This window comes from Rissa tridactyla, chromosome 2 (genome assembly GCF_028500815.1).
Source record: "Rissa tridactyla isolate bRisTri1 chromosome 2, bRisTri1.patW.cur.20221130, whole genome shotgun sequence".
Classification (NCBI taxonomy): Eukaryota; Metazoa; Chordata; class Aves; order Charadriiformes; family Laridae; genus Rissa; species Rissa tridactyla.
The window spans coordinates 151,984,822-152,000,605 of record NC_071467.1 but is presented as its reverse complement, the minus strand read 5'-3'; the positions used below and the strand labels follow the sequence as shown (position 1 = coordinate 152,000,605).

At 39.0% G+C, this 15,784-nt stretch overlaps 1 protein-coding gene across 2 annotated transcripts in view; it reads left to right on the top strand.

Moving 5' to 3' along the window:
• ITGB1 (integrin subunit beta 1) overlaps positions 1-15,234 on the top strand; it is a 44,064-nt gene extending 28,830 nt beyond the window's left edge. The window contains exons 12-17 of one of the 2 annotated variants that reach the window (XM_054189452.1): positions 1,488-1,726; positions 3,225-3,447; positions 4,687-4,919; positions 6,898-7,064; positions 7,926-8,006; positions 14,010-15,234. In XM_054189452.1, the coding sequence (XP_054045427.1) occupies positions 1,488-1,726; positions 3,225-3,447; positions 4,687-4,919; positions 6,898-7,064; positions 7,926-8,000 (937 nt within the window). In that variant the 3' untranslated portion in view covers positions 8,001-8,006; positions 14,010-15,234. The remainder of the gene's footprint in view (positions 1-1,487; positions 1,727-3,224; positions 3,448-4,686; positions 4,920-6,897; positions 7,065-7,925; positions 8,007-14,009) is intronic. The other variant, XM_054189453.1, reaches the window with a different exon arrangement.
• The last annotated feature ends 550 nt before the right edge of the window (positions 15,235-15,784 follow it).

Here is a 15,784-nt window from a genome sequence, read left to right as displayed (position 1 = left end):
AGAGTAAAAAGTCATTAAAAAAACCACCTTTTATTTTGGATGACATCCTAGTCTCTTCTTCCTGCTTTAATTCTAACTTTCTGGCATCTTGTTACAATGCTTCTTCTAATCTATAGATTTTCTAATCTATAAATCTTTCGGAATACATATAATTTTTTGTGTACTTACGCCTTTGAAATGTCCGTTATTGTGCAGCACAGGGATTAGATTACACCTGTATTCCTTATTACACATTCGAAAATTAAGTAAAATGATACTGGACTTTCTGGAATTGCACACAATGAATGCAGAGGAAAATCCTAGAGTGTTAGTGGAGTCTGGTTGAAGATCAATCTAGTAAGTTAAGGTTTCGGAAGGTTCAAGAAACCTACAGCAAAAATGAAAACCATTTCCTCTTGGAAACCCTTGAGACAAGAGTGGTAAGAGCAGAGGAATTAAGATCTTCTCTAGGAAAACAAGATTCAGGACTTTGGAAAACAATATTGGTTCCCACTCAGTGAACTGTAACTGAAATAAAATGTAGAATTCTCATTCCTTATGGTTTAATATGTGACTTATAAAAAATAAAACAGAAGATACTGACTTCGCTCTTAGAGGACTTTTGGAGTAGGAGTGACTAACATCTGCCTGGTGCAGTTGTTGGTGGTTAATGGGGTGTTCGAAAGACTGAGGTATGGCCTAACTGCTTAGTATTCTGTAAATTGAGGAATTAAGCCACTTTGGATCCAGTATTTATGGTCCGTCGCTCCATTTTGGAGTCAGTTTATGATGTTCCCTTTGTATAAGGAGAACGGATTTTTCCCAGTTTTGTGTAGAAAGACGTCTTAAATTTGGTATTGCTGTCATTGGTGACCCCATGATATCACATGGAGAACAGACCCGTGGATAAGAACAGCCTTTTGCTTTTGCAACAATATCAGTTTCCTGATGGAACCGTTGTCTCTGACTGATGCCCCACAACAGTTTGTCAGTCGTTGCTGCGAACAAGAACAAACTCCATTTGTTCATCAATACTTTAGCCTTGAAAATGAGAAGTGCTGATTCCTGAAGATTTCAGCTCAGCAGCTCTGAAGATCATCTACTTTCCTGCCTAATTGCTGTTCATGGGAAATCTTTTCATTGAAAGATGACAGCAGCTACAGTGAACAGTCACTGTCACTTAAAAATAATTACTGTTCTGTCACGTGAGAGAGGGATTAATAGTGGTTATGTGGCAATTTAGTTAGAGGTGGTGACAGTTTCTCGCCTGGAACGAGTAATCGTCATAGGAACAACTTACGTTTTGCTCTGGCAAAAGTCAAAAAAGTTTGCTCTGGCAGCTTCAAGAATGGCTACGTAGATGTCAGCTGGAAATCTCATTTGAAGTTTAACTCAGAATATTCCTTGAGAGAATAGTCGCTTTTGCTCCTTTTCTTTGTGCTATTTTTGCAGTGTTTTTATTGTGTGAGTTTAAACTTTATATCTTCAGTTGTGTTTTTCCCTTGCAGGTGTAATGAAGGACGTATTGGAAGACTATGTGAATGTAGTACAGATGAAGTAAATAGTGAGGATATGGATGCGTACTGCAGGAGGGAGAACAGTACAGAAATATGCAGTAACAATGGAGAGTGCATTTGTGGACAATGTGTATGCAAGAAAAGAGAAAACACCAATGAAGTGTATTCCGGCAAATACTGTGAATGTGATAACTTCAACTGTGATCGATCAAATGGTTTGATTTGTGGAGGTGAGAAACTACTTCAGAGCTTTCCGCAGGCAAAACTGGCCAGCAGTTTACAAATCTGTCAGCTCTGCCCTGCAGAGTAGTGATACTTAGCTTATAGATCATAGCTACTTCATAACAGAGATGAAAATATCCACAAATATAGTGATTGAAAAAGTCTATTAATAAAACAGCTCTCTGATCACAAACATATAGTGTGTTAATACACATTACACCTTCCTTGAATCACAGCTCTAAGAAGGATGTAAAGTGAACTTGACTTCTGCTGTTTATTACAGAATTCCCCCCAGGTATTATAGTAAACAATGCTGAGACAACTGGCCTGAGATTGTAATGTTATACTGGCTCAGTGTAACCACTGCGTCAATAAAAAGAGATAATGACCTCAGCTTACTTGTAATAGTGAGTGTTTGACTTGGTGCTTGACAAGATACCAGTGAGATGCTATCATGAGACTATTCTGAAAGGTAAGTGAAGATGAGAACATGCAAGAAATCCAGAAAATCACCTTAAGTGCTTGAAACAAGACTCTGATGGCAGTTAATTCCCAAAATCAAAATCAGTTTAGAAACTACTCCAGCAGCCAGTGTCTAAATTATTTCACTGCATGTATTTTTGTTCTATAATTTCCCTGAGCTTCCCTTGCACATGGAAGTACCTGGTAGGAGTGTAACTACTACCTCAATTTTGACTGTGATACAAAAATAAAACAAAGAAGCCACTGAGGTTAAACTGAATTATGAGAATACCTCCTCTGATTTGCTCAGAATGCACTGTTGCTTGCCAGCTCCACAAAGGATAGGAGCAGTGGTGGTGGTGTTCCAAAATAAATATGGTGACAGAGAAGTATTGACCTGAACACTTTATTCTCAATAGAGAAGGAGGTATGTAGCCAAGAATCTTTCCATTTCATCCAAATCACCCTTCTGGAGATACAGGTGTCCTTATTTCCGGTGTAGGGAATGTAAGGAGCATGAAGTTTGGTGGGGTGGATGAGGTCAGAAGTACAGCAGCTTGAATGGTGGTGTTGCAGGAAACCAAAAGTGTTTCATTTTTCTGTGCGGTGAAGTCTAAGTTAGCGCATTCCTCATCTCTTCAGGTCTTCCTTTATAAACTTTGATAGTGATAGATATGAAAGCTGTAGTGCATCTGCATACATATACAATTGTGAACTGAAGCATTGCTGTAACGCTCTCCACCCAGCAGAGATGGCCATCATGTTATACCGTGCTTCATCAGCTTTCCCTAGTCTTATTATTTTGCTTATGAAAGGAAATCCAAATGTAGGAGAATAGGAAAAGGGGAGAAACACCTGTAAGTAGTTTTCCAAGGAGATTAAATTTATTTTGTAGCTCGTAATTCATCAGTGTCTTCATTATCTCACCACCAGAGTTTTCTTTTCCCTGTGTTTATCCTGAGACGGTGAACATTTATTTCTTACTGTCACAAATTTTGTTTTGTATTAGACTTCATTTCACTGTAATATCTTTTCAATGTGCAGGAAACGGGATCTGCAAATGCAGAGTGTGTGAGTGTTTCCCCAACTTCACTGGCAGCGCGTGCGATTGTTCTTTGGATACTTCGCCGTGTATGGCATCTAATGGGCAGATTTGCAATGGAAGAGGAACCTGCGAATGTGGGACCTGTAACTGTACAGATCCCAAATTCCAAGGCCCCACATGCGAAATGTGTCAGACTTGCCTTGGTGTCTGTGCAGAGCACAAGTACGTACCTAGAAAACCAAGTCACAGCTTCTGTGTATTGGAGTTTGTGATATTTACATGTGCAGAATTTTTAAAATTAGGCTTTTGATACTCCTTTATTCTACGCTGAAATGTAGGGACATCATATCACATCATCCCTTTAGACAGGAAAAGTTGTTGGGTGCGAATCAATAATTACAAACAAAACATTATTAATGCAGTATTTTGCTTCCAGGTAGGCTAATTATTTCTTAAATTCTTTCCCTGACATTTCTTTTTAAGCATAGAAATGTGTACATTATGTTAAATCAGTTTTAACCATTCAGATTGATTTGAGCAGGTCACAGCTTTTCCTTACTTTGTGTGTGATTATCGACAGCCAGCCTTCTGCAGAGCTGGAGGGAATGTAGGTCTGTAATGTGACAGGCTGTAAAGTCCCATCATCTTGCTCTTTTGAAATTAATGTAACAAAGTATACATATGCTGTGCAATTTCCAGAATAGTTAAAACTTCAGCTAAGCTTTTTGCTTAAAATTCTTATCTGAAACGCAGTTGAAAAAATCAAACTATCCTAACAGTTGAAAACTAAACCTAGATTTTTATGGACTAGTGAAATATTTATCCCTGCCTTTGGAAATCCAGGTTTTTGGAAAACAAGCATTTTCTGTGTGGAAACTTTGAAATAAGTTTATGATTAGTGTGGGGCTGATTCATGGCTTTGTGCAGCTGACTCTAAGGTTTTCTCTCAGCACAGTCTTTTTAGTATAAAAGTCCTGCTCAGTCTCCTTTGTCAGTGAGTTATTCAGAGTGATACCCTACTGTACAGCTTGGCAGTCAGTTTGTTCTTTTTAACCTGTCTGTGTCTCAGATGCGGTTTCACTGAAAATATTCTGTTCCTACACTGCCTTCTCTGAGAGTATTTGTTTTCCAGGAGGAGGGGTTGAAAAAGTTTTAGCCTTATTTCCTTCTGGAGATTTAGGTTGGGGTTGTTGCTTGTTTGGTGGGTTTTTTTTCTGTCCTTGAAGCTTGTGGGTCATCTGGGGAGAAAGTATTAAAGGGGGCTTTTGTTAATCATAAGGTATATAAATGTTCTGACTGGTAAAAAGCTCTGTCTTGCTTTATTTTTCCTGGCCGTTACGGCAAAAGGGTTGGTTTTGTTCGGGTTTTTTCCATATTTTCTCCTTTGTTTCTTTAGATTCCATGCTAGAAATCTCTCATGAACATATTAAAAAGCATTGCTTCTGATTTGTACTTCCACAGGGACTGCGTTCAATGCAGAGCTTTCGATAAGGGAGAAAAGAAGGAAACGTGTTCTCAGGAATGTATGCATTTCAACATGACACGGGTAGAAAGTCGAGACAAATTGCCGCAGCCTGGACAGCCCGATCCGTTGTCTCATTGCAAAGAGAAGGATGTTGACGACTGCTGGTTCTACTTCACATATTCTGTCAACTCAAACGGTGAAGCCAATGTCCACGTGGTAGAAACCCCAGGTATGGACACGACGTTCCCTACTCTGCTTTTGTCTTTGTTAATTTGTGCAGTTGTCATGTACTACGAAGTAGCTATGATTGATTTGCCTGAGTTAGGTGCATTCGGGAATCGGTGCTTATTCCCTTGAGTGAGAGTTGTGGATGTCTGGAAATCGAGTGGCTTTAGAAAAACATAAAGTCTCTCTAGATCTAGTTTTTTCAAACCTTTAGGCTGACAGAAATAGGTTTCGTTTTTTAAAAACAAAAATTCAATCAGATAAGCATATTTATTAAAGCATTTCATGTTTCCACTTGACATACTTTGACTTGTTTTACCTGTCCTGTAGCAAGTCCTAGAGATCTAAATTTTGATAACTTTTTTTGGCTGGACTTCTGCTACAGGTTAGAAACAGTGGTGTCTGTGGGAGTTTGCTGGTTTGGGGTTCTTTTTTTTTCCTTTTTTGAATAATATGGGACCAGTCACGCACAAAAAAACCCCCACAAAATTGTGTACTGTGCTGCAAACTGCTTAAGTAATTTCAAGCAGGGAGCCTTTGCTGGATCACATCACAACACTGGATGTTGCATCTAACAGTGCAAAAATTCTGGTTTTGTACACTAGCAGTGTGTGGTCTGCGGATTTTTATAAGCCTGAACAAAATACACACTTTACTTGTGTGTTGGAAAGTTTAGTTCTGTATTCTGCTCAAGGAACTTTCAGAATTGATCATTTTGGGTGATCATCACTTAACACGGACCAGTGGTTAGCGGCCCTTAAAAATAAATACCACTTCCATTCAGAATGTTTTAAATTCTCTAAAAATGTAGTCCAAAGTGTAGAGGAGGACCTTGAGCCCCATCTTCCTTTAGGACAAGTCAACACATGCCCTACACTTTTTGGGGTCTGACCTTCTCTTCGTGGATAAACTTCTGTTGTCTTAGTTAAGAGCTGAATTGAGCCTCCCATGCACCAGGAGGCACCTTAAATTTTGTGCCGTACAAGTGCCACAGGAACAAGCTCTGTTCAGTAGAGCTGTACTCAGTGGAGCAGACACTTGTTCCTTACTGGTTCCCAAGGAATTCCTGTCATGTTCCTTCCTATTTCCCTCGCTCCTGCAGAGGCAGCTACATGATGAGGAGTCTGCAGCTGGGGGGAAGCAATGTTCCTATTTACAGCACAGGAGTTGCATTTATTTGCTTCTGACTCCGTCAGTCTGTGCATTGAGCTCTGCAAAAGCCCTTGTTCCGTTTGTGATTATTGAGAATTTTATATTAATAGAAGAGTTGGGTTTTATTTGGGGGGTTTATTAGTTCTATGTCAGTCACCTTAAATCATTTTGCATCTGTATTACTCTTTTCAAACATGTATTTCACTTATTTTGAAAGTACATGATATTTTTATCCAAAGATGTGCTTTTTAAAAAAAAAATTTATTCCAGCAGAGATCAATTCCCAAGATGAGGAAATACCCTAATAAAAAAATCAGTCTCAGAAGCAGAATCGTTACTTATCTCTATATATTAGCTCCTAACAATAACAGCCATCTGAGGTAAAATGAGGAACACCCTTTTTCTGTAACGCTGTTGATAAGAGTATGCGGGGGCTGTTTTGCTAATCTCTATTTGTACTCCAGTCGGTTTATCCCTCCGGCATCAGCTTTGACTTGGAGCTCTTGCGTGTTTAAAATAAAATTTGCTAGTTATTCTACTCCAATACTCTAGATGAGTAGCTTAAGGGGTTAGCAGTGTGTAGACTTCATCATCAGAATGCGAATTGTTCTATGGCTAAGATTAAACACAAATTAGAAGGATAAAAGTAAGATGGAATGTTACAGGATGTACACATTCCAAAACTTCCATTATTTGAAGGGAAAATAGTATTGGCATATCTCCGATATTCAAAATACTGGCTTCCGTACAAAATAAAATTTTAAAAGCATCTGGATATGCATTACCTTTAGCATTTTGTAAAATCATGCTTCTCTTGCTTTGTTCCCTAGAATGCCCCAGCGGCCCTGACATCATTCCCATTGTAGCTGGTGTGGTTGCTGGAATTGTTCTTATTGGACTTGCATTATTATTGATTTGGAAACTACTAATGATCATTCATGACAGAAGAGAATTTGCTAAATTTGAAAAGGAGAAGATGAACGCCAAGTGGGATACGGTAAGTCAGGAGGCTTTTATCTGTTTAGAAACTATAGTAGTTGAGGAAGAACACAAAACTTTTGTTCACGTGCCTTGAATATTTCAGATTTTATTCCTGCTTTTTGGCCTACGGAGGAACAGAAAGATCTTTATTTTAAGCTGACTTTAAAACATGTTATGTGTTACCACTAGTAAAAAAACAAACAAACAAAAGGAAAACAACCAGAAAACCCAACTCTATTTCGAGAAGAGAGTTCTCTTCTCTTGGGTTAGAAAAGCTAGTAACTTCAGTTGAAATAAAATTTCAGAGAGAAAATGTGATGGTGACAGAATAGTTCAGCTTCGCAGTTCTGCCACACTTTACAGCACATTATTAAATGTTTAATAGAAGATGAGAGTCACTTTTGTATAAAATGAAGAAGAAAACTTTACACTTGTGAAAGAGATCTTGCAAATATTCATACCGGTTTAGTTGGGAGATTTCAATAACTGGTCACAAAATCAGGGCTGGTTCTGGTTTGTTGGAATCTTCCCAACCCCTTGTCACCAGAAAAACAAGGCTATGGTCTATAGGCTTGCATAGGCCATAGGGTCACTGCCTCTGGGAAATTTTAGGAATCTGCTAATCAAAAACCCTTCGCTATACTTCTGTAGAAGTCAAGACCAACGTATGCTTGATGAGAATAATTTTTAAAAAAATCTCATAAGAAGGCTTTTGGTTTTAGTTAAGCAAATTAATTAATTCTACGCTGGAAAAAGTATTACTAACACTTCTCTTTACATATAGCATGATTTTTTCAGTGATAGTTGAGAATGTTACTCTTTTTTTTTTTTTTTCTCCTGTTGAATTATTCGCCATTGACCATTTCTTTTACTTCAGCAAGAAAATCCAATATACAAGAGCCCTATTAACAATTTCAAGAATCCAAACTATGGACGTAAAGCTGGTCTCTAAGTCTCAGTTTGTATCTTCTTTCATTTTCTTCCTTTTTTTTTTTCCTTTGCATGTCACTTCAAACTCACTGTGTGTCACAGTCAGTTAATCACAGTTTGAGTCTTGCCTGGTTTCTCTAGTGCTGCTTTGATTCTGGTGTTTTAAAGAATGCAGCTTGAAAATTTTTAACTTGTTTTGACAGCAAGATTGCTTGCTTACTAATACCACTGGTACTGGCTTAGACTATTAAACAAGTGATTTTTTTTTAAAATTGGAGGTGGGGGGGGAAGCAGAGCAGGAGGGGGGATAAGTGTGTGTATATATAATAGAACAGCTGTTAGGATTGAAAAAGCTCTTTGGATTGTGGAGAGACACAGTGTTCAGGGGAGGGTTTGTCTTCTGTTTCCTCAAATCAGCAGTCAGTTTGCTTAAAGTTGATATGTTTGCAAAGCTAGTTTAGATATTCCTCCGATATCCCAGCCTATAAATATCACTGTTTTTATTAGAATAACTGGGAACGTTCAGAGTAGCCTTACAGATATTATTTTTTTAACTGCTTTGGTTTATTAACCTAGTATAGAACTAGCTTGCATTTAAAGTGTGAAATGCATATACTCTACTGATTTGATAGTTAAATATGCATCTTGATTTTTTTCATCCCCATTCCTATTGGAACTGGCAATATCACGGTCCTTGTAGCCCAGCCAGCCTAGGGGTCTCCATAGAAAAAAACATTACTAAGAGAGGAGGAATGTTCTTGTCCCCTCCAGGTGCATTTTTCCCTGGTTTCTTAGTCTCTCCAAAACTCTGCCTGAACACCTCATTTCTGTTTGGAAATGCTGACTTTAGTAACAGTAGTGTCCAGAAGACCAAGTCAGTAAACCAGAAGCGATGGGTATCTTCTGTAGACTTTGAGGTTGCACTTTTTTGAATGTTTTAGGTGTTCTCCTCCTTCCCTGGGATCCTCAGCTGCTGGGGAAGGAGTGGAAAAGGGAGGATGAGATGGGGAATGGATGTCAGAAGAGCATTGAGAGATAAGTAGAGAGATCAGATTAGAGGGAGGGGAATGAAGAAGTCGGAAGGCAGCACGTCCCTTTAAATATCCAAGGACTTTTTTCAGGAGCCAGTGGAAAGGAAGGATCTGTATCTATAATGTTATTCTGTCTGCTGCCTCCCTTTTTCAGATTTGTGCTCAAAAGATTTTTGTAAAGGAAAAACGAGGGGAGAAAGCAGGAATTAAGAGTATTTAAGCTCTTATGTGTCCTCACTGTCACAACATTTTCAAATAATTTGTCTAGCATCCTGAGCCCTTCCTTGATGAAATATACTTTCCTTTTCTCTTTGCAATCATTTCACTTTCCAGTGTGTCCAAAATTGATTGTAAAAACGTTTGTTTTGCTTGCCACACCAACCACATTCACCTCCTTCCCATTTTTCTTCTCAGAGTCGGTTATTCTGGGGAGGAAATGGGATTTTTTTTCTTCCTTTCTAACATGTCACATCTGGTTAAGTCTCTGCTACCTTCCCTTCTGCTATTACTTGTGTACTTTCTGTTGCATGCAGGACAAGCATCTAACAAACCATATGGTGTGTAACTTCCATTCTGTCTTCTCGTCTCTACTCCATGACTCTTTCAGGACGTAATGTCCTCAGTGCTGCCATTTCTCCTCTTCTTGCAGAAAGCTTTCCTCTTCTGTAAATGGAGGGATTGACTTCTGCCTCTTTGTTTCATGCACGGCGAAGATTAAAAATATGAGAGAGTGTGTTTTTTTTAAACGTGACCGTACCATTTTTGGTATTCATACAAATATCAGAACTTTGGGAAGAGGGGGAGGTGGGTTTACCTTTATTGGCCACCTAAAAGGAGGAGATCAGTATTGGCAGAATAGATGACCCACAAGAAGTAAAATAAGAAAATCCTCCTTTCCCTTGTAACTAAGCTTTTCCTGAGTCTTTTGATTGTTGAAGTAACCTTTCATTTAGGTGAAGAAAGAGTTGTCTTGTATTGCCAAGGCAAGAAAGTCATCTGAAATCCCGTTACAAGAAAATTCCGCTGCAGTGGGTTCCCTCCAGGTGTATACCTATGCAATAAACCTGTGTGCCATTTGTGTGACCCTTGCCTCTTTTCAGCAGTGGTCACGCGCACACGTGGGCTTGGCTACTGCAGTGAGCGAACTGCAGCACCGCAAAGCTTGTCATGGACCGAGTGCCCAGCACAGACCAGTCCCGGTCCATGATGTTGTGAATGACTTGTCGCCACAGTGTCCATGCAGCTAGGTCGAACCGAGTTCAATTTGTCCTTGGCCTGCAGCATCGCTACTGTCTTAGTGTCCTTTCACTGCCTGCCTGGTTTTAATTTGTGCCATTAAGAAAGTATTTACTTAATAGCAGGCGAGCTGCTTTCATCTAGTCTTCCAGTCGTGGTAGATGACGCCCTCTGTCGTCTGTGTTGCCCTTAACCTTGGCCTTTGCTTCATCCTCTGATGCAACTGCCGCATTTATGGGTTGACAGATGATTTATGTTACTGTAAAATAATGATGGATATTGAGAGCTGAAAAGAGTAAGAACTGGCTCTTGAACAATAAGTTTAGATAATCTGGAGTGCAGTTTCTTGCAGTGATTTAGGACTTAAACACACTATAAAGGTAGCTTCAGTGACTGTTGAAACAGTAAGTCCATGGAGAAAAAAGGAATAAGAAGTTTAATCAAACATCCTATATAATAGGTTCATCTTTAGGCAACATTAGACTGAAGTGTCATCCTCTGAATAGCCCAGTCTAGTTGAAAATGAGTACTGTTGCAAGAACATAGCTCTCTGTTCTCTGCTGAAGGTACTTTTAAAAAATATCTCTATCTTGATTTTAATGTACTTCACTCAGTCTTGTATATGGCTATTGTTTGTTGGTTTTTATTTCGGTTTAAGTGTGCATGGTGTTTTCATTTATAGGGGCATGTGGCAAACGTGTTTTCCCTAACTGCATGCTTAAACCAGTGTATTCTATGCAGTGGCATAAAGAAAACAGGTTTATTTAATTACAGTGGTATTTGTCTAAGACAGCAGATTTGGAATACCACGTTTCAGTGGCCAGTTAAAAATCTGGAATGCTGCTAATCTCTGAAAGCTCATACCATGTGCCAGCTGTGAAAGGCCCTAAGCGAGGCGAGAGTCGTGTTGGACTAGTGGACATTTATTTACCTCTTCCATGTTAGTTTTAATGATAAGGTATCTGTAGAAGACCTCACCGAGCCAGGGCTGAGACACAGTGATGGAGCGTGGCTGGAAGGGGCAGGGCTGTCGCTGCCAGACAGGAGATAGCAGGGAAGAAGTTGCCAGTCCATTGGGTGCCTACGTTTACAGGGAGCCTCGAGAGCTGTTCAGCTGATCAAATGCAAGGTTGGGTTAAGCTGAATAGTTCTCTGTGTGTTGACTAAATCTCCATTATTTGTAATGGGAACTGAGACACTCCAGTGAAGTGGGGAGACACCTAGTTAAGTGCCTTATTTAGTGACCTAAATCCTACTGTGTGCTTCTGAGAGTTCTTGGAAACATAAAGTGCAAGTACAAGGGAAAACGGTACAGTGTTTCGGTTTCTTTGTAAATAGGGCTTGTGCTCAGTAAAGAGCATGTAAATTTCAAATTCTGTTTTCTCTTGAAAAAGCATTATAGCAAAAAAATTACAATCTTATTATGCAAATTGCATTTTAAACCTGATTCCAAATTCAGATTCATCGTATGAGTGGCACGCTGCAAATTTCCAAGTTTTAGTTCTAACATTTAGACAGATTCCTACACTATCTGATAAAAGTTACCTCTCTTTTACAAATGAGAAAATGTAAACGTACACCTCCCTGTTTGTGCTGGGGGGGACTGTTCTGTAAAATGTGGAAGGTTAAAAGCAGAGGATAACAAGTGTTACCTTGCCATGCCTTGCCATTGAAAAGCTGTGCAATGTCTCCTAGCCTGCATGTCATGCAGCCTCTTCAGCTTAAAGACTTACTCTGCATCATAAACTTTACTGATGTAGATTTATATTTTTAAGAATTCTCCATTAAAACTTGTTGAGGAAACAAACAATGTACATTGCCAGGAACTTTGAGGCATAATGAGATACTTCAGTTACAGTTTAAATCCCTCATCCCTGGATGATTTTCCAGTTTCATTTGCATCTTACTATTGCAAAGCTTTTTATTAAAAACATTGTGAGAGGGGGTAACTTTGCATTGATTAATTTGTCTGGCTGAGAATTAGCCACAATATTGTATGTCCATGATTAAAAAATAAAATAAAATAAAAAATCTTAACTCCCCATCCCTTTCCAAACCAGTAGCTGATATACTTTTAAGCGAGATAGAGTTGGCCTGGGAATTGGTTGAAGGGTCTTTTGCTGTTACTATGAGTTTGTGAAGTATAGCCAGCACTGGACACCCAGTTCCTCCTTCACCTCGAGCCAGATGGCATTGGCTCAGATCTTGAGAAGAGTGAGCAGAGAACCTTGACTTCCATTGTCCAGCAGTCCCAGTTCTGGCTGGACTGGAGAGAGACTAGGCTGGAGTGTCTCAGATCTAGGGGAAACTGGATGTGCCTCTTTGCTCTATGCGTGCACAGAAGCCGGCTTTAAGGAGAAACAAACACCCTTTTTCTCTGAAAGGAACCACGACAGAAAGGTGGTACACCAGCTACCAGTTACTTGCCCCATACCAGGCCTTGCAAATAGAAGGCAACAAACTTCCAGGAATTGTGATATGAAAATTTCACACCAAGTTGGTTCCTTGCTTGCCTTGTCATCTTTTGGCACATCCTGTGGTATTCCCAGTTGATTTTCCAGGTTTATGACCCTGAAAAAACAGATGCACCTGGTGTTTGTGTGTCCAGGGGGAGGATTTCCTTTAATTGACTGTAGGAAAAGTTGTTTTAACCTGAAATATTTAAAATGCTATGTAATTTAATAGAGTAGAATTTAATTAATATGGTTACACAGGCCATCTCAGGCTGGGGGGAACCTCAAAGGGAGAGAGGTTCCCTTCCTGCTGCTGAAGGCCAGGTGCGGTTCTGGGCAGAACGGCGCTCAGGCCGACATCTGCGCTGCATTTGCGTATGCACAGAAGAGCTTCCTGCTGGTAAAACAGTATTTATTTAGGCTGAAGTTCAGGTTGTGATCGGAGCACAGTACTGCAGATCCAGCTGTACTGGTAGAGTCCCAGCGGTAGCTCTTTCTCCTACTAAGATTTACCTATTAATTTTAAGTTCAAGCTGTTCATCTTAGGTGTGCAAGGATGCCATAAATGGAGTAAATTTTACTGAGATAAAAGGAAACCTGGGAACAAAGGAAGCTTAAAATAAGCTGAATTTAGAGGTTCTCAAAACTTAGCAAGAGAGATGTAAGAGGTTGTTCTGTAGGCATTTCTCATATCAGTAGAAATAATGTTTTTATTACAGCATTTGCACCAGTACTGAGGTTTCCTAGTTTTAACTGTACACTTTGCACATATGAGGATTGGGGGGGACCTGCAGGAATAAAATCAGAATGACAAGTACTGAATGTTCGATATAAATATTGAATGTGTATTATCAAAATATTACAAGCCTTTCCACTTTGTTTCTAGAATTAAATTCTAATACAAGATAAGCTATTTAAATGTTTATTATAGCAGAACATGGTCTGTGGGCAGTCATGGTTTCAAACGATGTTGTTTGCAATTCTGTTCTTCAAAAAAATATTACAGCCTGCAGACCTCCAAGTTGATGGCTCAGCCCTGAGGTCACCACACAAGGTTCAGCCGCTTTGAAGGAAATCTGTGGTGTAAACTGAACAGGATTGTGCCCTAACCCTTTGCTTTATTAGCTGAGCATGCCTTTGTTCAAGTAGCTAGAGGGAAGACTAGTTTGACTTGAGCTGTTTGTGTGTACAAACAAAACATTAATGGATAATTTCTTAAGCTAATTTCTTAGGCTAATTGTTACACTTCTCACAAAGACAGTGCTTTGTTCATGTCTTTAAATGTTAATATAAATATTTTTCTTTTTCTAGGGTGAAAATCCTATTTACAAGAGTGCAGTGACAACTGTGGTCAATCCTAAATACGAGGGAAAATGAACACTGCTTGTATAACTTCACAACACTGTATGCAGCGTAGCAATTTTTGTAGTCACAGTAAGATAGATTTAGGGCAAACTGCAGTGATTTTACTAATTCATTACATATAGGTTTGTTTTCCTGTGCAGGTTTTGAAAATGTACCATATGTAATTTTTTTTATTTTTATTTTTTTTGCAAATAAAAGTAATCAGTGCCAGGGGTCTGACAAAAAAACTTGAGACTGTGTAGCCTATTCAGCTAAGGTCACATGGTGCCTTTTTGACCTTTTTCCACTCCCGTGCTGTGAATCCAGGTCTTCTGCAGGATGCGATACTGCTATGGCATGACTGGGAGGGAAATGGTTAAAGCAATCAGCATGAGGGCTCTGCCTAGCCATTTAGTATTAAACTTTTTTAGCTTTACAGGGAAATCAGGGCTTGAGTTTGCAGATATAATTAAACTCATGTAGCATGGAGCGGGTGGTTAATTGGTCTTCTACTTGCTAGACATATGATTAAGTATATGGTAAGTTGAGTAAGTTGGAAGTGAGCCGTATAAAAGACTGAAAAGTGTGTGCATACTTATTTTTAATTTTTAGATTGCTTATTGCCAGGTTATGGTTAAAATGAAAGCATTTGAGAAGAATGTTAAGAAGGAAAAAATAGCTTTAAAATACGTGCCATTACTGAAAAAGTTGCTGACTGGTAACTTGCTTCGTCTTTCTTTGTAAATTCAAGCCCTGGGTGGCAGTATCATGAAGTACCTTACCAAGACATCCTCAAACACGTAAGGGCCTTACGTCATACTGTGTCTTTATTCTATAGTGTTTCCTTGGTTTAAAGCCTGGTGCTTTGTCACCCTTCTAATCTTTGTAACGTATTTGGTTGCGATTCTTTTTGTAATATTTTTGTATCAACACAAGCTTTTTTTTTTTTCCTTTTTTAGGGCAGTCTTAGCTGTAAATTTGCCTTTACCCTGTAGCTAAGATTGCATAGTTTGTCATGTGACATGAGTCACACATCATTCTTGACATGTGCCATGTATATTTGCCTTTGACCATTCAAACTGCATCATAGTCATATTCTTGTTTTAAGTGCCTTTTTATTTTAACAGATGTTCACTTTTTACAGTGCTATTACTGAAGTTATTTATTAAATAAAAGTACCTTAAAATACTTACATCTCGACTCTCTTTCTTGTAGAAGTTGATACTATTCAAAAAAACTGAGAACTGTGTTTGGGCAAGAGGTAATAGACATTGTAATAATACCAGATATGTCCTTTAGATCAAATCTGAGACAAGTTCAGCAGAAGTGATCTTGGGTAACAAATGTTAGCTGTGGTATAACATGCACAAAGGCCAGGGGGCAGCACAGTGCTCCGTGGTACATATGGTGGCCAGTGATGTAAAGCCCCAGGCTTTCATTTGCATGTGTGATAAACAAGTTCTGTAGTTTAATAACTGTTCCAGCAGGTGAAATATCTGGTTAATATTTTTTTCACAACCCATGACAAATGTGGAAAAACTACTGCATTTTGTAGGAAAAGAAAGTCTTCCAAATTTTTTAAGGGTATAATGTTCTAGATAGATTATCAAAACCACTTTGTAATTAAATACGTTCCTAAAGTATATTCATGGAATCTGTATGATTCTGTTTTTTTCTGGGAAGCTACTGGGGATGTGTTCTAAAAGTCCCTTTTAACCTCCATGTGAGGGCAGAAGGAGCCT